This window comes from Mytilus galloprovincialis, chromosome 9 (genome assembly GCF_965363235.1).
Source record: "Mytilus galloprovincialis chromosome 9, xbMytGall1.hap1.1, whole genome shotgun sequence".
NCBI lineage: Eukaryota > Metazoa > Mollusca > Bivalvia > Mytilida > Mytilidae > Mytilus > Mytilus galloprovincialis.
Genome location: NC_134846.1, coordinates 36,509,019 through 36,531,878, shown reverse-complemented (window position 1 = coordinate 36,531,878; position 22,860 = coordinate 36,509,019). Strand labels below are relative to the sequence as shown.

Below are 22,860 nucleotides of genomic sequence, written 5' to 3'. Positions count from 1 at the left end.
ATTTTGATGATTAAACGTATTGTTCGTGACTTCGTATCACTTCTCATATGAAAGCGGTTGGTTGAACCGTCCCAAATTGCATTACAGTCAAATTAACTCTAGGTTCGATGTATCAATAGATTGTTTCTAAGATTAAAACGGCCGTGTCACTGTATTTCTTTATCACGTACAGCTTTCAAGTTAAAAACAGAGGGACAAAAGATACCAGAGGAACAGTCAATCTCATAGATCGAAAATAAACTGACAACGCCATGGCTAAAGAAGAAAAAAGACAAACAGACAAATAATGGTACACAAGTCGAGGCAAGACAAAGCAACACGTACCCCATCAAAAACTGGGGATGATCTCAGGTACTCCGAAAGAGTAAGCAGATTCTTCCTGGTTATAGAAACTCTTGCAGAAAACCTTTAGAAAAAACTCCCAAGGAGATACATTTTCTCATTTGTCAAATGATTGACTGTCTAGGTTCTACAATACAAAAATGTCAATAAAAAATGATTTCATGCTAGTACCGAGTTCTATATCTATAGATAAGTATTGTTTTCCATAGAAATACTTGCCTTTAAATTCCAAACTAGTACCTTCCGAAAGTTATCATACGAATGCCTAACTTTAAGAAATCCCTCAAAATGTATTACTTAGATTTTCTGTTTTGTATAGCGGATTTTGGTTCAGATATTTGCAGACGCTCATCTCTACGCTGTTAGTGAACCATCTGTCTAGAGGTTGTCACCTGTTCCATGAGTTAATACGTAGGTACTAACATGATTTATAACAAACCCCTGTAAAAGTGTCCGTTGATTTGTAAATTATTAAGAAACTAAGGTTTAAACCCCAAAGACAAAGTTGACTTTCGATTGATTGGGTATTTTTGGTATTTTTTTTTTTTTTTTTTTTTTTTGGTCCTATGGCCTTTCCACTGTTTCAGTTCTTATACATCTTTATAGCTTTCATATATTCGGTTTTGGCCGTTCATGGTGATGGTGAATCCAGAAAAGCGCTTCAGACACATGAAAACTCTCGTTTTCATTTTTTTGGGTGTATATTGATCGTCTTGATCGTACAAGGAAATCGGAACCTTGCATAAATTCGTATATTACTATAACACCGAACAGATACTGCTGGTGGGAAACCATACAATTTTCATTTTATAAAACATATAGCTGTCTCTATAGATCTATGTGGACTTTTATAAGGATTTTTTCCCTGGTGGATGCTCCCAAAATCTATCACAATTTGAAACGTTTTCTCCCGAATTTAAACCATAAAGCAAGCATTCAATTGTCTGATGGTACAGGACTATTTTTTACGAGACGCGGTCACGAACTACATAATGAAGGTTATTCGGAAACATATGTATTTCAGAGAAAAAAACATTCAAAATGTTTCATAAGTTTATATGATATTGAGCTCTTTTGTACCTCCAGTTGAACCAGTAGTATATATCTAATTACTCTTTGAACACAGAACAAAGGAAAAGTATGTAAGACGCTGATATCTATATTTTCTACGTATGACAGTTACTTGCTCATGGAATTTTTCATCTTCATTGTTAATAAATGTCAATTATATATAGAAAAAGTTTGGAACGTTTTGAGAAAGAATGGTGTTGTTCCGGTATAATTTGAGTAATTCGGAATAGTAGTAAAATATTCTATGCTAACAGAACTGCTAACAGATGAAAGTATTTTAGATTGAATGAATATTCTTAGTCAACGATTTTCTATCATACTCTACAACTGCAAGAGAGATAACTCTGTCGTGTATGCAGCTTATATTAGTTTCCAAGAAAATCAACTGTTCAAATGAAAAGTATTGCACGATTGAGAAATTACACGCTGAATGATGATTGCATATTCTACTCCTTGCGGTCATAAAACTTTCGAGCACGATTTTTGTACTCAGACTCGAGAATCAACCAATCAAAATGCCTGATTTCATGTTTCGATCTCCCATGCAGAGTTGTCGGTCCTTGCTCTCTCTCAATAAGCAAGGACCGACAACTCTGCATGGGAGATTGGTTTCGAGCATGATTTTTGTGCTCCGAGCACTGAGCAAAGTTTTATGACTTCAAACCCACGGTTCTAATGGAGTTCTAATAAAGTAACGATACCTTACTATTTTCAAACCCTAATATAGTTTGGTGAAAGTAGTGTAGTAGGAGCTTTATCTATACTATTAAACGAGAAGACCTCATTTTGGGTGTCGCTTCTCTTCTTTCCACAATAAATTAATCATCATGCCTCTGTGTCCTATGGGTACAGTGCATAATCGTATTTGTCATCCATTCATATGATTATTCAGATTGAGTTATTTTGGGTGAAAAACGAGAAAAAAGACGTCCGGATATGTTTCCGTCATTGGGCGAAATTTAAGTCAGATTAGACTTCCGGTTTGCGTTTTTCTATATACTTTGAACATACATTAATACTACGAATACAGTGTATTTTCTGTCTTATATCCCTCATTGGACGAAATTTAAGTCAGATTAGACCTCCGGTTTGCGTTTTTCTTTTTACTTTGAAACAAATACATATACTACGAATAAAGTGTATTTTCTGTCTGATAACATTTTCAAGTTTACTATCCACGGCAGTCACAGGGTTTATTTAATAGAGAGGGTCTGAATAATATATCAATGACCGCTGTGGATCAATTATTAAACTGAGAATTGACTGTAAAAAGAAAATACACTTTCGGGACGTCTGGAACGGGTGTTTTTAAGATCGAAATTTCAGGATTGACCATTTCGGGATCCAGGATTTCTTTTTTCGAATTTCGGGATGTCGAGATATTTAATTTGTATAATAAATTCATAACCTCGGGATTTCATGTGTTCAAGCCCGGGATATTGGGATCAGGGCCCCTACGCAGTGGCGGATCCAGAAATTTTCATACGCAGAGGCCCGTTGACTGCCTAAGAGGGGCCCGCTCCGGTCATGCTTCAGTGATTCCCTATATAAGCAACCAATTATTTTCCAGAAAGGGGGGGGGGGCGCCCCTAAATCCGCCTCTGCCCCGACCCCCCTTTAATGAATGTTCATAATATACAGATAATCGATAAAATTATTCATGTGTCATTAAAATTAATAGAGAACAAACAAAAAAAAAGGATTTTTTTGTGGAAAAAGGAGGAGCCGGGCTAGAAAAACAATTATCCTGTCCCAAATTACCTATGACTGTTGATACCTTTTCTGAAATACTCAAGTCACTAAATGTTTTACAAAAAAAAGAAGATGTGGTATGAATGCCAATGAGACAGCTCTCCACAAGAGACCAAAATGACACCAAAATTAACATTTAAAGGTCACCTAACGGCCTTCAACAATAAGCAAAAGCCGATACTACATAGTCTGATATAAAAGGCCCTGAAATGACAATGTAAAACAATTCAAATGAGAAAACTAACAGCCTTATTTATGTACAAAAAATGAACGAAAAACAAATATCACTGAACCACTGAATTACAGGCTCCTGACTGGAATGTTCATAATACATGTACACTAAATGTATGTTCATAATGAAATTAATAGAAAACAAAAAATGTGAATTTTGGAAATAAAGGAGGAGGGTTAAAAAAAAAACATTTTCCTGTCCCCAAGTACCTATGACTTTTGATACTTTTCCTGAAATTCTCAAGTTATTAAATCTTTTACAAAATTCTTCCTACAACACTTTACATCCTTTCAAATACGCTCTAAATGCCCGCGATTTCGCGGGTGTGTTCTAGTAATAGTTTAAAATAAAAACAAGCAAAAAACTGTGGAAGTCATGTGGTGTTTGATATGCCAGAATTAACCTTGTAAACATGAGATTGGATCATCCTGGCTTTTTGTGGGGGTTTGTTTTGCTCAGTACAGTTTTCCATGTAGTGATAATATTTATAGAATGCTGTTCGTCTTTAGTCTTGTTTTTTGCTATTCACGGTGAAGTCGATTTCACTTAGACTTACATTTTGGTAATATCTTCTGTCTATTTTTTTTATATTGTAGAAATATGAAATAGTTTTGGAAAAGTGATTCCAAAAACCACAAAAACTACAGAATGTTCATAATACAATGTTGGTTTTTTTTTCTCAACAGAATTTACAATGTTATTGGTAAAGACTGAGACAATGTAGTCTTAGTCTTCAAAAGATACGAAATGGAATTATGGCATACCATACTCTATAGAATCATCGAAACATATTTTTAAAATTATATCATGATGTTGTGTCTTTTGTCTTTTGTTACATCATAGTCTCAGATAAGGGCATGTTTGTTGTGCTCTCACAAATGTTAAGAACCCCACCATATTGATTATGTATGTGTCTTCTAAGCCAGAAGGCTGTATTGCAGTGGTTTGCTTGTTTGATGTCTGCACACATATCGTTGTTGGTCGATTTCAAGCAAAAACTATTGACATCCGGTTCCCTTTTTAGCTCACAATACGATTTGATTTCAGCTCATTTATTATAATCTTTATTGCAAAATTACACCCATAAGGGTCAAGCAATATAAACAAACAATTATACATTTTAAATACAATGCAATACAATACAATGAAATACAATACAATATAATAGAACATATTTTTTAAAAGAGTTCAAATTATAAATTGATGTATAAAACACAATCATGAGCTTGTCTGACATGGGTCTGACCCCCTCAGTTCTAAAGACTGCTTAATGAAGACTCCAATATGACAAACAAGTTCAGGGATGGGGTTTAGAATCTGTTTTAGTTTATTAAATGCATCAAGATGTTGAAATAATGGTACATAGTCCAATTCAATGCCTAGGGAATGATCACTAAGTCTAAATTTTGAGAGTAACTGCCTATGTATAAAATTATTGTAATTTAAATATTCCTCAGACTCACTGACAATAAGTTTTTAATTTCCCATAAAGACAAAGTTTGGATGAGGAATCCAATTTTGAAAGTTTATTGAAAGTAGTTTTTTTCATATTCCTCTGAAACACACTTTTTAAGATTACATTTTAACACATTTTTTTTGTTTAAAAGGTACATTAATATTTGAGTAAATTTCTTGGTTTATTTTTATATCTTTAAAAATTTTATCTGCAAATGAGTACCAAGAATAAATTCCTGCGGAATGTAGATTTATGTTTGTTTGTAGAGATTTTTTAACCAGGTGATTACTATCATTACAGTTTATTATATAAAAATACATGAGTGTTTGAGTTTTTATATAAGAGTCCAAAGAAAATCTACCTAATTCTGATTTATTGTTAAATGTTGTGTCGTGGCCTGTTATTGTGGAAATTTGTCACTTAGGTAATCATACCAGATATTTATACTGAACATACAGTAACCAAAATGTGTTTGTCAAAAATGCCTTTTAAAAAGGTGATAACGTTTTACAAGCTACCCTATAAAAATACTAATGTTGAGACAAATCCTCTAAATTACATTCAGATTTTGCAAGCAGTCTGTTTGTGTTTTTACTTTTCACTTGGCAAGTCCGAAAATTTTGCGTCAAAAAGATGTCATGTTTTCTATTGTGAACTTTCCATTTCTGAGTAGCAACATTTCAGTAGGGCTTGCATATGGAGTATATATTGCCTAATTGTGACGATAGTCCAGAATCATGATTTCTTTTAAAGAGTTGTTGCAAAAAAATAAGCCATTGAACCAAAGCGTCCAGATGATCATGTTAAAGTTATCCCGTCGAATGTTTTCTGGACGCAGTTATGATTTCATATACATTTATGGATACGCCACAATCCCGAATCGTATAACTGATGAAGCAAAAACTTCTTACTCTTCGGAGCACCTAGCTCACTCTAGATTCTTTTGTGCTTGTTGGTGAATCTTTTGTTTTCTATGTAGTAGAGTGTATTTTGTGGACTGCTGTTTGCCTTTTTTGTTATTTTTCTTTTGGGCCGTGGTACTGTAAGTTTTCCTTCACTTGTATTTATTTTGGTCTCCTGATATATTCTCCCTCTTTTTTATTTTTATAAAGATGCAATCCCTTAGTTGTGTCTGTTTTGTTATTTTTTTTTTGGGGGGGGGGGGGGGGGGGGCATGATACTGTCTGTTTTCCATCACTAGTTTTTTGTTGTCCCCTATATTTCTTCTCCCTCTTATTATTCTGTAAGTACTCAAAACACGTTTAATTTATTTACCGAATCAAAAGATCCAATCCCTTAATCCACCTCTGTTACAGCCAAATGACTTGAGTGTAGGTTAAACAGTGTTTGGTTAGCTTGTTTGAATGCTGCATCGTCAAGTCAGGCACATTACCCTCCTTTAAGAGTAGTCTACTCCGAAAGATAACAATATATCTGTCTGTAGGACTAGACTAATCCGAAAGGATGGCAGAATACCAAACCTAATAATGATTTCATGGTTTAGCTAGCAAGCAAGCTTACCAAAGATATTGCCTTTACCTTCACACTCAATTCATCTTGATGTAAACCAATTTCTAAATAAACCACTAACCAACTGAAAGTTACATCTATTATGCCACCACTTACACTTATGACCAGTTCTAGAGCAAAATGTAGTCAACGTCTGCTGAACAAACTCTGAATGACCGTCTTGGAAAACAAGATATGAAAGCAGTTAAGAAACAAGTGAAATATGTTCTGGTATAGCTTTTTCTTTAAATTCAGTACATGTTTGTTTAAATTTCACATCACTTGCAGTCAACTAATGTCTGTGTGGTGTATTCTAAGAGTATTCAGTGGATGTATTTAAGATATGTTAAATGATAAACTGGTAGTTTCCGCTGCGATGTAGCCCTTCGGTGCCTCTGTGTAAAACAATCACCAATCAAACAATCCAAAATCAATGACGTCATATGTTACCATTTGATGTTGGATTGCTGTATCATTGACATATACCACACATGTGTTTCTATTTGTCAAACCCGAATCGTTGACAGAGATATTGTATAAGATTCACCATGCAGTAAAATCCATGCTGAGAGAGCGCCAGTTTTGATGCGCGGAATGTATAAATGCACCACTGCCAAGAAGTATACTTGTATTTGAGGACGGTTTCATTTGCGCTAACCCTATATTTCCTTTTTTTTTCGAACACAGCCACTTGTCTCAGAAAAAATGTTCGTGTTATATAAAGGTATATAGGGAAACAGATTCTGAGACAAGTGCCTGTAATTCCGAATACAAACAGAAATATCAATAAACATGAAAGTGGGCACTCCTGTTTTAAACCTATCGTCTTTAGATTTCAGTTGCTTGTCTATTGTACATCTACTAATAATACAGAGAAACTCAAAACAAAACAAAACATTTTCAATCATGAACAATTTGTCAAAAGATACATACAGACCTAAAAAGCAGTACATTGCCTTTAGACTACCTTTGTAGGTCTCAAGGTAGCCTTGCTTATTGAAATTCCCATACAAGGTTAAACCAGACTTTAAAATTGCCGTTGGCTGCATTTAAACTAAACACGTGTCATTTTGGAGAAAGAGCATCTGAATCACAAAAATATTTGTTTAGGATAACACCATTGACATGTCTTCCTAACGAATCATTCTTTGACCTAGAACGTTCAAAATGAGACTTAGAGAATAGGTTTAGTACAAAATATGGTTGTTATGCATATCACAAATTGCTCTTGGCTTGACGATGGTTGAAATATAAGCTAAATTAAATGATCATTTCAAAATAAATCCATCCATCATCTTTTTACTTTCAGGTTGGCACTTACATCAATTTCGAAAATGACAGATGTATTGGATCCATCTATAAGTTTTGTATTTTTTTAAGTTACAAGAAATTGATCCGCAGTTTTCGGGATTTTGTCTGAACTGATATATGTGCAATTACATCACAGCTATTAAAGTCCTGTTCACGCATACACGGATTCCACTGTACCCTCGCAGCTCTCGAGGGGTGCTCAGAATAACGGAGGAATTTACCAGCACATACATTCTTTCTGAAGTATTTGACAATGTTGTGCAAATAGAAAGACAACAATATTATCATCGTGGTAATTTTATTATAATGTCACAGGAGAACATGACATAAATATATTTGGAACTCTTTATAAATTATCATTGTTATACAACATTTGCTCTGAGAATTTATTGTGGTCTTCCCAAATTAACAAAATACAACTACGTTAAGAAACATCACCAATTATCTGCATGAGTCTCTGGAATTCTAAGGTGGAATTACAAGCATTCTGATTGGTGCAATATGTTCATCATGAAATATTCAACTAATCAAAATTTAACTCATAATGCATCTTGATTGGTCAAAATTATAAATTAAAAAGGTATTTTGACCAATAAGATGCACTGAACTTTCTCCAGATTTACAGAGACTCTGAAAGACTAACACGGACATGAAGTAATTTTCATATATATTAAAAAGCATTAGTAAAAGATTTCGTGCGAATTTTCTGCAGTACTTGTTCATGCAAAGTGCATCGTTCTGTGTTTAAGATGTGAAATTATTTTGGTGCAATTATAAAGTAGATTTCTATCACTGATAATTAAACGCCAAGCATCAAATGGCATGGTTAATTCAGCTTAAATTGGATATACAAAATGCAATTTTTATTGGAACATGAAGACTTTTAATACATACAAGTGAAAATGGTTGATGTACATGTAGATGGGAAATTTTTAAAATATATATATATACAATCAAGTAAATATAAATTTTAATATAAAACAACAAATTAAAACACACTTAATCGTCTTTAACAAACATTTACAAAAAACTGGCCTTAGAGAAAGATGTTTATTTATTCTATTCTTAATTCATACATGTATCTGTTGCTAAATCTATATTTTAAGTCTATCAAATTTTTCGTGTTAGTAATTATTCTAGATAACTCCTTTACCCTTTAAACTGTTCGGTATATATACAACTGAATTTCAATCATTCAACAAGTAACCAAAAATTGTGTATGAAAATTTTTCTGTGAAAAGGAAAAAGAAACAATCCGATTCAATTAGATGTAACTGACGTTAAATGTTTTTGAAATATACATCAATCTCAGAGAACCAATTTAAATCTATTCGAAATATTCCGTTTCCATGGAACGTCAAATTAAGTGGCAAGGATTTTTTTCTCCATCGTCCGGCTCAACCCATCATCAGTGTATAAAACTCTGGAATTAATAGAAGAAATAATATATTTCAGCAGCGCCAAAGACAAGCTGCAGATAACGCTGGATAGACTAGCTTGACAGTATTGCGGTGTTGAAATAATTATTCGGAAAACTTCGACTGAATCCGTTTTGCTACGGTACGGAATCTGCCGATGAGTATCATTCATGTTAATTTATTTTGTATATATTACACTACTCAGTGTCAAGCAATTATTAACTTGTTAGCTCATAATGCAAAAAGCAATAGTAGACTTTCTAACAGACATAATTATAGAGCAAGAAATGAAGCAGGCAGTTAGTGCGCATGTTAAATATGGAATGATGGGAAGACACAATCATCTTAAAGATATAAACATCGACTTTTTCTCATACAAAAGGTAGATTGTTTGAAATACATGAGGATGGGGCACGCAGCAGTGTCTCTAGCTGACAATTGCTCAAATATGACGTGGGATATTTTTACTGATCAGGATGACTTCCTTCTACGAAATATTGATATATGGCGACCAGTTGGAATCACGCATGCGTGCATGTGTAGCAAACAACCGGAACTTGTACCCTCCCTCATGTGACAACCATTCAATCAGAGGTCATCAGACTTTTGAATTCTGTAAAAAACAAAAATGAATATACTAAATAATCATGCAAATGCACAACTAATTATAAAGTGATATTTTCTAATTAGGTATACTATAGTTTGAATAAAGAACTAATAAAATAAACGTCAAGGTTCTCTTTTACTTAAAATTCAAATACCAAAATATATATATCTATATTTGAAGATTACAATGGTTCTTAAAAATGAGATTGATTTGATAAGAAATAATAAGATCAAGAGAACTTTGACTTTGTGAAATCAAATTTCTAATAACATTTGTCTATATAACTCTACAATTTTTCTATAAAACAAACCAAACTGAAACGCTATAGAACTTCTAGGGTATAAATAAAATATAATTTCTACTTCTGCTAACATGGCATGAGCACACAAAGAATAAGATGTGAAGATGATGGAATTAAGAAAAAACACACATGTTTCTCTGGAACCTGAACTAAAATATGAAAAAAAAAATTATTCCCCGCAATAATGAAAGTTCTATGTTTTGATTGGATGATACTCAAGTATATATCAGCATTTTACTGTTCTGCAGTTTCTATAATCATTTAGATAACAGCAAATTGTATTTGTTGTGTATTAAAGTTTCGAATCTGCCAATCTAAGCTCTCATTGGGGAGTGGGGACTGGTATGGCTTCCAGATGCATGGTTGTGAACAAAGTCATCGCATATTTTTGAACCTACTAATGTTATTGAAGCCTAGACAGAAGCAGCTCCAATTGTTCAACTGGTTCCTCTGTTTACCGAGGTTGGCCGTTAGTGTTTATGATGGTACATTTAATTCAATAATTTAATGTCATTCTTGCTCTGGTTCTGGGATAAACTACATCTTCACAACAGATAGGATTTGATAGAAAACAGGAAGGACATAGAACAACCCAAACCCCCTTTGAGTTTCTAGGTATGGAATATAGAAATTTTTTATTCATCTTGTTTTGTCCTTTACTGAAATTCAAGAAAGAGCAAGAAATAGAGCTTTTCTGGATTATGCGAACCTCATTGCTCGATAAGCCAACAAGGAACGTGACGTGACGACGTGACCTTTGACACATTTTATGTTTAGGGATTCATATTGTCATTATTTTTATGTTTTAATGCATTTAAGTTGCCATTAGAGATTAATGTTTTTGTGTAATCACGATGGAATAATGGTTTACGTTTTAAATACATGTAGCAATTACATATATATTCACGTTGTCGTATGTATTTATATTTTAGCAAAATATGAAATAAACAACACTGCTAATATTTAATGATTGGTTCAGGTTGACTGTTATTGTGCAACACAGTTAACAGAGAACTCTTTTTGTCAAAAAACACGGTCAAACATCCAATCATACTATCCACACTGATCTGTGTACATACTTATTATGCTTTAACATTATATGTGTATGTTAAATCGTATTCACATTTTCATTATGTTTTTGATTTTTTTTGCTAAATGTTTATGTATAAGCGTAATCACATTGTCATTGCATGTTTATGTTTCAGTATTATATGTTTATGTATTTATAACGTATGTATGTTGAAATTCTGTGTTTCTGATTTTACGTTTTCAGAATTAAATGTTAACCTATAAACGTCACCCGTGATGAATATTGATGAAAATCATGGAAATTTAATATAGATATTACATATAAAAACGTTACACTAAAATACATAAAAAAGTTAATCGGCACCGCAAATGCCTGTATCGATCACACAGTTGCATTTCAGCTAACCCAAAACTACTTAACTGAGAGAATAATATATATATACTATATGGATGAATGGCCACTTGTACTTTCAGACAATTATTTTTTCTTGAAATGTAGATAGTAGCTCTTATTTTAAATTAAATTTTGTCTTGAATTAGCAGACTACATTAAGATTTACCTTCATAATCTACTGTTCCACTTCCGTCCGTATCAGTTTCAGCAATCATATCGTCTAATTCTTCTTCCGTTATATCGTCTCCTAAACTTTTCAAAATCCACCGCAAATCATCTACTGGAATTGTTCCTTTATTTTGTTTATCTAATACTCGGAAGGCATCTCTTAACTCTCTTTCGTCTTCGTCTTCTTTCAATTTTCGTTCAAAAAGTATTTTAAAATTTTCCCATTCCATGTAACCAAGTGCTGTAATTATAAAAAATCAGTTTGTTTTTTGTAAAATTGTCATATGTGTTTAATGGTGTTAAATATATAAATGCCATCGTTTTATTGAGAACATTGGCTACAGACAATAGTTTTATATTATCAGATACTCATAGATTCATCTTTGTGCGTTCCTGATGAAGGTAAATCCAGAAAAAGGCCTTTGACGCATCAAATTTATAACGTTTTGCTTTAATTTGATATGATTCTTTTTAGTTCTAACATTTTTGCTGACAGAGTAAGTTTATGTAAGGCAAAAAAAAAACCCCGTGATGTACTGATTGATATTGTTTGGTTGCTTAACATCCAGTGGCTAATGTTTCATGCATATTCAGAACCAGAAACAGATTACAATGAATAATAAGGGTATAGTTTCTGCAATAGAGACCGTCCGTGATGCAGGTTGGTAAATTTGAATTGCCACCATAAGCTAAAAATATTGATAGGTTATGAAGCTCCTTTTCGAGATATTTGAGTTTTAAAAAAATGGAGGGGAAAAGCTGACTCGGACTTTTATCTTATATTTGCATTGGTATTCTTTTGGTCTCAAAACGAAAGAAAAGAAATCAAGAATCTGTTAAAATTTGGTAAATGACATTTAATGAGCGATTGAAGTCTTATTTGAAAAGAAAAAAATGGGTGTTAAGGGGCAAAATATTTTACCCTGGTTCGTATGGGAGAAAACAAGGAGTCTGAACATCTAGCACAATTTCCAAAACCTCACCGATGTTAATACCACAAAACCTTGCATGGTTTAATTTTATTTTGGAATATGTATAGGCTTACTTTTTTGTGTAACTATAGAAGAAGAAGAAGAAGAAGAAGAAGAAGAAGAAGAAGAAGAAGAAGAAGAAGAAGAAGAAGAAGAAGAAGAAGAAGAAGAAGAAGAAGAAGAAGAAGAAGAAGAAGAAGAAGAAGAAGAAGAAGAAGAAGAAGAAGAAGAAGAAGAAGAAGAAGAAGAAGAAGAAGAAGAAGAAGAAGAAGAAGAAGAAGAAGAAGAAGAAGAAGAAGAAGAAGAAGAAGAAGAAGAAGAAGAAGAAGAAGAAGAAGAAGAAGAAGAAGAAGAAGAAGAAGAAGAAGAAGAAGAAGAAGAAGAAGAAGAAGAAGAAGATGATGATGATGATGATGATGATGATGATGATGATGATGATGATGATGATGATGATGATGATAAAATGGGCTCACAAGGAGCATAATATAATATCATTATAATATTATTATTTTACAAATATAATAAACAATACAGTATACATAGTTACAAACACAAATAAGAAATAAGAAACAACAGTCTTCATGTATTATTATATATATAAATACAAACCTTCCTCGTCGACCTCATCTGCCCATTCTTTTAATTTGTCTGCAGAAATTTGTAAAGCTAAACTTTTAAAGATGTTTGCTAATTCTTTTGTTGATACATGTCCATTTCCTTTCTTGTCGAATAAATTGAATGTATTATGAGCATCTGAAATAAATTTGATATAGATTATTAACAGAAAAAATGAATGTATTATGAGCATCTGAAATAAAATTGATATAGATTATGAACAGATACAAGTCGAAAAACTTTTTATTTTAGGTTTTATCATGGGTAACTTGAAATTTATTACATCACTAAGTGACTTTTATATTGGTAGATAGGTATGTGTACAGGTATGTGTACAGGTAAATTGGCGCAAATGAGTTCCGAATATTGGCCCCTGAAAAACGCAAAAGGACGGCTGCCGAAATTACCATGCAAGTGCTATTATCCGAGACTCAGTTTGGTTTTGGTTCCCCGGATATTGCATTTGTTGTCACCTTGGGCATTTACCAGTATAAGGGAATAAACAATAATACATAAAACAGTGGAGGATTCGTGGATGGCGTAGAGGGCGTAAGCCCACCCTCCTTTGATTGGAAAATAATACTGTTTACCATAAAATCAATTTCATCTGACCACATCTATTTTTTTGTGGTTTTTATTATTCAGTCTTCAGTCAACTTATGAATATTTTTAAAGCAATGCAGGTTGGTTTTCTTATGCATTTGCCGTAAAAAGATGCATTTTACATGGAAATTTGAAGGTCACCCATTCTGGAGGGCCCTCATGGGGTTTTTGATTATGTGATTACTTGGCCGTTTTTTTAATGATTATTTGATTATTAAGCCAAATATTTCATGATTATTTGATTACCTAGGACTGTATTTTTAGTTTATGATTATTTGATTACTAAAGAGAAGCAAATATTTAATGATTATGTGATTATATTGGCAAAAAAATTGTGATTATGTGATTACTAGGACCCCCCCATGAGGGGCCTCATTCTGAATACGTGCTGTATAAATTACCGCTGTATAAATTACCGAAAAATACAAATACGAATGATATCATATTTTTGTGATTACTGGGTTTGGGGTTAATTATTTTTTCAAGATATATACATACATCAATTACAATGTTTATTTTTTTTTTATATCGTTTATATATCTCATTCATTCATAAAAAATAGTACTAGTAACCGTTTTTGTCAATGTGAACTTTTTTTATTCTTCATTTGTAAAATTAGCTTCACCTATCTTATGAATAAAACAATATGAGAATTTTGTTATCAACGGGAGATCTAATGATACTTCAACATCTGTTTTATATTTATCTATATATCTCTGCTTTCTTTGTAATATTACATCATTTTGGTATACATTCCATAATTGCGTATGTTGTACCACAGCAATTGCAGGTCAATATAATAAATAGGTTATTTTTACCCTGACTTTTTTGTATGAAAATGAATTATCTGTTGATATATTACGTACCATTTACTGTGCCAACACATTAAGGTCTGGATGGGGATTATAAAATAGCAAGAGAATAGAGAATTATAAACAAATGGTGAAAAATTTTAAAAAGGGGGGGGGGGGTAAAGAAAAGAGGCAAAACAAATTAAGAATAGAGAACAATTGTAGGTTAATTATAAGCAATGGACAATATTGCTTAGAATAAATTAAGAATAAAGAAAAAATGGTCTAAAATTAAAGAATACAGAATTGTGAGACCCCATTCAACCCCTGCCTACATACATTACTTGAAACAAACAAAACATCCCTTTTGGTGTTGAGGGGAGGGGAGCTGTCTTAAAATCTTGAGAAATTTGGTGAAATGAAAAAAACAAAAACAAACTGTACTGTAGAATCAAAGAGAAAGCAATAATTGATATATTATTGGTTCAATTTAAAGACATCGAGGTAAAAGTTTTGTTATTTTCCAATGATATGATTATGGATAGATTTTCATGCATTCAAAAGAAACTACGATTATGGAACGGAACATTTTCACATGTGAAATATTGTACTTAAACAAAGTTGAAAAACAGATATATCTTTTACAATTACAGATATTGTAATAGAAAGGAAAAACGCTCATTCTCACACCTTATGCAGCAGTGGTTTCACACTGACAGCTGAATTTTTTCTTCTTCACATTATGAGATAATCCAGATTCTAGAAGTTTAGAAGTAATTATTTTCCTGTTTTAATTCAGTTATCCTATCACCCTTGTTATCTTTTATTATTTAACTAATATAAGGCTTGTTTCATGGTGTTCGTGTGGCTTAGTCTTTAATTTTCTATGTTGTGTCGTTTGTATTAGTATTTGCCTGTGTGTCTTTTTCTTTTTTGGCCATGGCTTTGTCAGTTTATTTTGGATTTATGAGTATGAATGTCCATCTGGTATCTTTCGCCCCTCTTTTAAAGTAGCATCGAAGGCTCTTCGAATCTTTTCTGTAGTCAAATAGTCTAAAGTAAGTCAGTGTTCATTTTCATTTTGTCTAGATAATATTTTTGGCTAAAAAGGGAGGACAAAATCATAATTTTTTATTTTACCCATCCCCACCGCCTTTGGTGATCTTAACGCACTTGGGGATAAGTAGTAATACCGAAAATAAGCGACAGTAATCAATCTACTGTGTAATTTATTATGTACAGGAATAATTAATGGCCTTCGACTGCATTAATTGCCAATAATCTAAACATAATTATGTATTGTAAACATGTAGTGGTTTACGTCTGGTTTTTATCAGCAAACGGAAGCTTATCGTGCGCGTATCATGCATATTGTGTATTACTTTTCGGTTTCTCCTTATCTCTGATGCAGAAAACACACAGCATGCATTTATCGATAAATTTATTTATTTACAACTATACGTACTACTATCAGAAAATTTACGCGTTTTTTTTTCTCATCTTTTAACACAAAGAGAAAGACTGTTAAATGTAAAAGAACGTTCCGCGACAAAATGTATGCGGTAGACCTTCGTGAACCTCTTTTCAGGTTTATCGCTTCATCAACTTCAAAAAAATATATAAAAAAAGTTTAAAAATAGTTCCATTTTGCAATTTATTATTCATTATTACAACACGCGCATTCCACGTCTTGCCACGTGACCTCCCAAATTTGGCAGCAACATATGTATCGTATGCAGACGATTTAATGTTTTATAATTAAAAACATTGATACTAGCTTTCAATAAATGAATTATCGTATTTTTGTCAACAGATGGTTAAATCGGCTTCTTGTTCAAACAATTTATTCCAGAACATTTTTTTCAGGAATATTTTCATGCAACATTCTCAGTATTTTTGGAATTATGCCAATAATATGGATGAATAACACACGTATTTCTGCTTATCTTGTAGTAAATATGAATGTGTGAAATGCCGATTTGCCGGTTTCTGTTTCCACGAATAACCAAAAGTCTATAATACTCAGTTTCAATATTCGTAATTATCATGATAACCATTATACAAGGGCAAACATCAAAGATATTCAGCACGCAGGGAACATCATTTCTTAGGGAGGGGACAGAGTCTGAGTTGTTAATTTGAAGTCTTGTGATTTAAGAACACTTACCATTAAACTGTTTTTCCGTAACCTTGAAGTCGGACTGAAACATAAAGTTTATAGCATGTCAATAAAGAAGAAATCTGTATAGGGCCAACCAAAAAGTACATAGACACAATTTGAGTGAAATTCTCCGACTATGGTTTTAAAACTAACTTCGAAGTTCGTGAACCTGGATTTTCATTCAGTTACAACTACTTGGAGATGAACTTTCTGGATGATGAACTTTTTATTCTGTAGCCATTAACACCCACATCAAATCTTCATGTATATCCCCTACCTTCCTTAAATTATTATGAAAAAAAGTTGTTTTGTATTGCTTAGACAGCAATTTGGCAATGGACATGTGTGATGGTTAAAAAACAAATCAAAACATAACAGAAATATAACTTACCATTTTGATATGGCTTTAATTCCCACTTTTTGATATGATCAAATATTTGACGGTATTTCAATATTATCTTGTTTGCGAGGAAGAGCAATCAACATCCGCTGCTCATGCGCGAGATAGCACCGTGCAATCTGATCCACGTTCGCTAAGCAGCTGTGTAAGTTATCTATCACCCGGCTCCATTTAAGGAACATCTTATGTATATATATTGTTTGTTCAATATGTGATTAATTATATAAGCTGATTATGGAAATTTCGTATTAAATCTCCATGGGAAAGATCAGGAGAAAAATATCTTGTAAATTACTAAGTTAATATATTCAACATATATAATCATCAATCGCAGCACTGATTTTGAAGAAATGATTTATGACCATATTTGCCAAATATACTTGCCTCTGAAAAGTCTCTCACTCTGTTAGATCTTGAAAAATAATGAAATAAGCTTTTTGATATCGTTGTATATGTTTCTATGGTTTTAATATTGTTTTACAATATGTTTATAATCTATTGCTTTTATTAACAATATCCAAATTCTTTATGGTATTGAGAATATGGTTTCTATTCTTAAACTATTCAAAGTGAAGGTTTGCTCTGATTAAAAACTCCAATAGCAAATAGATTGCCTAGAAAGGCAGCATAAAGAATCGAAATTTTAGAAACAAAAGAAAACCTTATCCGACACAATTTAAACCTTTTGGGTTTTGACACAATTTAAATCAAAGTATTGAAAATTTACGATATCGGTGATCACTATCATTTTATATAGGTGTCCACTTTTCGTACTTATTCAAACATGATTATTTGATTTTTGTCCGGTGAGAAATATTTTATACATGTTCAGGATGAGACAACAGCTTTACCATTGCGTTTCATGAGCAGGCCGCATATACGAGTCCCTGAAAGAGTTGTTTTAAGGGTTGTTTAATGTGCAGAGAGCATCCAAGCTTTGTGATCTCCTTTTCAACCAGTATGACATCTTGGCCTATTGTCTGCTTCACTTCTTATCTACACACAGTTACTTGGGACAGGGTCATCCTATTTATATAGACTTTTTTGAAAATATTTTTATGCCCCACCTACGATAGTAGAGGGGCATTATGTTTTCTTGTCTGTGCGTCCGTTCGTCCGTCCGTCTGTCCCGCTTCAGGTTAAAGTTTTTGGTTTAAGGTAGTTTTTGATGAAGTTGAAGTCCAATCAACTTGAAACTTAGTATACATGTGCCCTATGATATGATCTTTCTAATTTAAATGCCAAATTAGAGTTTTGACCCCAATTTTACGGTTCACTGAACATAGAAAATGATAGTGCAAATTTCAGGTTAAAGTTTTTGGTCAAGGTAGTTTTTGATAAAGTAGAAGTCCAATCAACTTGAAACTTAGTATACATGTTCCCTTTGATAAGATCATTCTAATTTTAATGCCAAATTAGAGAATTTGTTCCAATTTCACGGTCCACTAAACATAGAAAAAGATAGTGCGAGTGGGGCATCCGTGTACTGTGGACACATTCTTGTTTTCAATATTTTATCTCTTTTTCGTCGATGATTATCACAAAAACATATATCTTACGCAAAAAGTTTATTTTCACATGCAACATGCAATACAATTTATTCTACACCCTTGCCCTAACTGGCATATCATAAAGGACATAGAATACGTTCGTCTAGGCCTCCTTTGGATCAAGATAAATAGCATTATGTTTTGGCATCGCTACCCCATTTTTCCCAGGAGCGAAGCTATTAGTTTCATACGATATTCACGCCATCTTGCAATTATTACGTACCACATATCGGTTCTCCGATTTCGTGTCCCATGATGTGGAAAGATTCTATTTGAGAAAATATTAAATACGAAAAAAATACACTATGGGTAACCAGGATCCGATCCAACAATTTTGCCATGCACAATTTTGGGGTATCGTGTGCTCTTTGTGTTGTTGATTTTAAATGTGTCATTTGGATTTATAATATAGAATACATATATGTTCACAAAATTTTTGAAGATCATTGGCAGAAATATGCAGAGTTTGCCCACATGTAGATAAGCATTGCATCAATAATGACTGTTAAGAGTCATAGCCCAGGTGGTCGTGTGGTCTAGCGGGACGGCTGCAGTGCAGGCGATTTGGTGTCACGATATCACAGTAGCATGGGTTCGAATCCCGGCGAGGGAAGAACCAAAAATTTGCGAAAGCAAATTTACAGATCTAACATTGTTGGGTTGATGTTTAGACGAGTTAACTGTGATTGACGGAGTTAACTGTGATTGACGGAATCACATATTTTCCAATTCAAACGGTTTCTCTGGAATGACGCCACCAACGAATTTTAAAATAAAAAAAAGAAGCGGTTTCTTCTACCAAGCATACGTATATGCACAACGGAAGTAAATAGAGCACCTTTCCCACACTTAAACAACCACAATTAACGACATCTTACTTACAAATATGAAGCTAAGCATTCTATAAACTGGTCCGCCGTTCCATCTATAGCTTTGCACCGAAGGAACGGGTTGGTGCCATTGTCACATTGGCATTAATTGGACGAATTTTACAAATTCAACGATTCGCTAATAAAATTGACCAATTATAGTGATAGGAAACTGACCTCAAATGTTAATACTGTGATGCCGCAAAATAAATAAGTATCTGTTAATTAACCCCATGGTAGTAGCGCAGATAAATGACAAACACGCGTGTTAACATGTTCTTGACAAACTGAGCCGGTATCTTTTATTCCCTTAAGAACTCAGTAGGGTTATAAATGTGCTAATTTCTTGTTTTATTTCCTATCAGTATAACACATAATAAACATAGCACATGATACACTAGTCTCGTCGAATTATCAAATCCCGTGGTCAGAATTCTGACCACGGGATTTAGGCCATACCTGTTGTCAGTGTAGCGATAAGTGAACACAACAGGGGTCCAGTTTAAGCATTCTAGTGCTTTTTAGAAAGCTAAAACTGTCTACCCTTTCTTCGTACAATGGATTGGAATTTTAGATACTTCATTAGCAGGACAAATCAGCACTTTGACCTGTTTACGAAATTTCAGTACCAGTGGGAAACATTTCGGCATGCATCTGCAAGTAAAAGACATTGACACACCAAGACAAATCATGCAGAACTTAATTTGGCTTTTCATAAGATAAATAGTCCCCGTTAATCAGCTTTTAACAATACATAAAAAAAAATCATGAGCGGCCTTCCTGTATACGTGTAATTTAATGATAAGTATTGCTGTGTTTTGAATTTCTTAACTTTTTGAGGTAAAATTATCGAAATTTTCTTTATTAAGCTGATGACAACCCATACATTTATCTGTGAAAGTGAAAATAAGAATTTATAACAAGAAAAAAAAATGATATTGAGCAATCATTTGTTGCAATAAATTCTTTTTAAAACATGTAACTGAAATTATTTCAAGGCTAAAACCAGTCATCTAATCGTTCTAATGTTACATGAGCCCCCCCCCCCCCCCCCCCCAATTACATATACGAGGGTGGTAAATAGTTATTTTAATGCAACTATTTGTCGTTCAGTCGTTTAAGACAGGTGCCTCCGTTCAACGTGTTCTCCCGTTATCTAATTTTACGTGCATTTTGATTTTCAAATGCTTATTTTGCGTGCTCGGTATTTTTCACACCAGCCTGGATCGCCAGTCGAGCAAAAAAAAAAAAGACTGAATTTTGTTTTTGTGATAAGGCGGAGCAATGATGTTCCTTTATTTGCATTTTGAAAGTTCAGAAGATTGTTATATACTTTTTTAAAAGCCGTAAATCATTATATATCATAAATGTGTATACTAAACAGGGAATCGATTATGTAAAACAGAGAGTTTCTATAAACAAGAGGACAGACAGTGACTCATAATATCCAGGGGCGGATTTAGGCGGGGGCGTGGCGGGCGTGCGCCCCCCCCCCCCTAAAATTTGCAAAGCATGGGTTGACTTCAACATATTTAAGTATCAGAAGAGACCATTCAATCTTTTTTAACATTCAAAGTATATAAAACAGTCAGTTTAACAGAATCAACGTTATTACTAATCAACTGACCTACGCTTTATTAAAGTTCTATAAATAACTTCAAAGGAAGGTGTCAAACGTGGAGCTGCGTTTGATGACAAATATAATAGTTTTTTAGCAGTTAAAGTAAAAACAAATGTTACATTGTATTTGCGGTTTTTATAATCAATTTGTTTGATAATCGAAGTTCCAAAACATCCCTTACTCACTTTCACAATTTCATCATGACACGGTCAAGAAAACAGTGAGATTCTTTTATAATATTCCGGCGTATTGAAAGATAGAAATACTGTTTCAAGCGAAAGGTTAGTTTATTAATTTGTTTCTCTGCAGGGGCGGATCCAGCCATTTTAAAAAGGGGGGGGTTCCTAACCCAGGACAAAGGGGGGGTTCCAATTACATGTCCCCAGTCAAATGCATTGATCGTCCAAAAAAAAGGGGGGTTCCAACCCCCGGAACCCCCCCCCCCCCCTCTGGATCCGCGCCTGCTCTGTGTCTATATTTATATCTCACTTGCAACTTAAATATTTAGCCGAATTCTGTACCGTATTACTGTATGCTTGGATCCCAAGAAAATAAATATAACTGCGTAAATGCATCTCATTCTGGTTTAAGTTGTTTGTGGCGAACACAGTGAAGTCTGGCACGACCTCCGAAAATCATAAAAGTAAAAAACAGATAGTATGAAAGGACAATTAAAAATCGCTGGAAAAAGTAGAAATTTTCGTTTGAAAATTATATTGGTCAGGTGAGCAATTGTGATCTGTCTCGTCTCACTTTGCGTCCGTCTGTCCGCCCGTCTATCTGTAGATTGTTGTCAGGTGTGGATTAAGGCGGTTTCAGCTTGAAACTTTAATTTCTCGCTAATTTTACCACACAATAGTTCGAGATATCTACATTTCACCCCTTTAGAAGAATATTTCAATAGTTTTACCTAAAAAAAAACCTCCAAAAATTTTTCGCCTCGCTCCGCTCGGCGAAAATAAAACTTTGCGCCCTCCCTAACTGGAAATCCTGGATCCGCCCCTGCTATCTGCCACTATCAGTCATGCACAAAAGGTTCACAAAAGTCTTTATTTTTCGTGCAACGTTCATGACAGAAATTATGTATATGTGTCAAGCACATGCATGTAGCTTAAAAAATCTAAAGTTTGAATTAAACTTACTTTGAAATAATCGTTAGTTCTTTGCATTGCATACAATGTATATATGTGTTAACAAAAACAAATATTAATTTCTATAGAAATGTGCTATTTTGCCGGCTTGAATTAAGATACTTTAATCAGAGCCGGCAAAACAGTCACTGTCAAAACAAAAGGGTCCTTGCTCCAAGCTCAAGCCCCGAGAGCCTGTTACTTTTCCGGAACGTGATCAATACCGTTCAAGTTCAAGAGTTTAGAATTACCAAGGGCGATAATCTGGAGCGAAACGGCGGTAAAAACAAAATATTATTATTTTCATATCAAACAAAACATAACACAAATTAGCAATACTCTCCACATGGATACAAAATGCATATGCCTGCCTTTCATGAGATAAACACTTTTTTTGTATGTCTAACCGATGAGGGAACATTCAGACTACGCGAATGAATTTTATTTTTACAGGACATTCGGTCTGGTAAGCATCCTAGCTTTACCAGACCGAATGAAATTTTACCAGACCAATTTTTTTTTACATCTAATTGTATATTATCCGACAAAAAACAACAAA

General features: G+C 33.5%; 2 protein-coding genes across 3 annotated transcripts in view; one reads left to right on the top strand and one right to left on the bottom strand.

Moving 5' to 3' along the window:
- Window positions 1-8,896: 8,896 nt before the first annotated feature.
- LOC143044925 (troponin C-like) lies at window positions 8,897-17,257 on the bottom strand. 2 transcript variants are annotated; one of them, XM_076217185.1, is made up of 5 exons: window positions 17,123-17,257; window positions 16,738-16,771; window positions 13,171-13,314; window positions 11,589-11,831; window positions 8,897-9,096 (listed from the first exon to the last, which is right to left on the bottom strand). In XM_076217185.1, exons 1-5 carry the CDS (start codon window positions 17,123-17,125, stop codon window positions 9,071-9,073), a joined length of 450 nt encoding a protein of 149 aa, XP_076073300.1. In that variant the 5' UTR covers window positions 17,126-17,257; the 3' UTR covers window positions 8,897-9,070. The 2 variants fall into 2 exon arrangements, with proteins under 2 accessions (XP_076073300.1, XP_076073299.1); XM_076217184.1 differs by lacking the exon at window positions 8,897-9,096 and adding an exon at window positions 9,587-9,704.
- A 5,288-nt stretch (window positions 17,258-22,545) lies between these two features.
- LOC143044924 (DNA repair and recombination protein RAD54B-like) overlaps window positions 22,546-22,860 on the top strand; it is a 45,830-nt gene continuing 45,515 nt past the window's right edge. Inside the window, exon 1 of the mRNA XM_076217183.1 lies at window positions 22,546-22,581. The gene's annotated coding sequence lies outside the window, so the exon portion shown is untranslated. The remainder of the gene's footprint in view (window positions 22,582-22,860) is intronic.

Bases quoted from the DNA above. Each gene is read 5' to 3' on its own strand.
- LOC143044925 (XM_076217184.1), bottom strand. The intron at 13,315-16,737 runs GTAAGTGTTCTT...AATTTATTTCAG, and splicing joins TACGGAAAAACAGTTTAATG to ATGCTCATAATACATTCAAT. The intron at 11,832-13,170 runs GTTTGTATTTAT...TTATAATTACAG, and splicing joins AGATGAGGTCGACGAGGAAG to CACTTGGTTACATGGAATGG.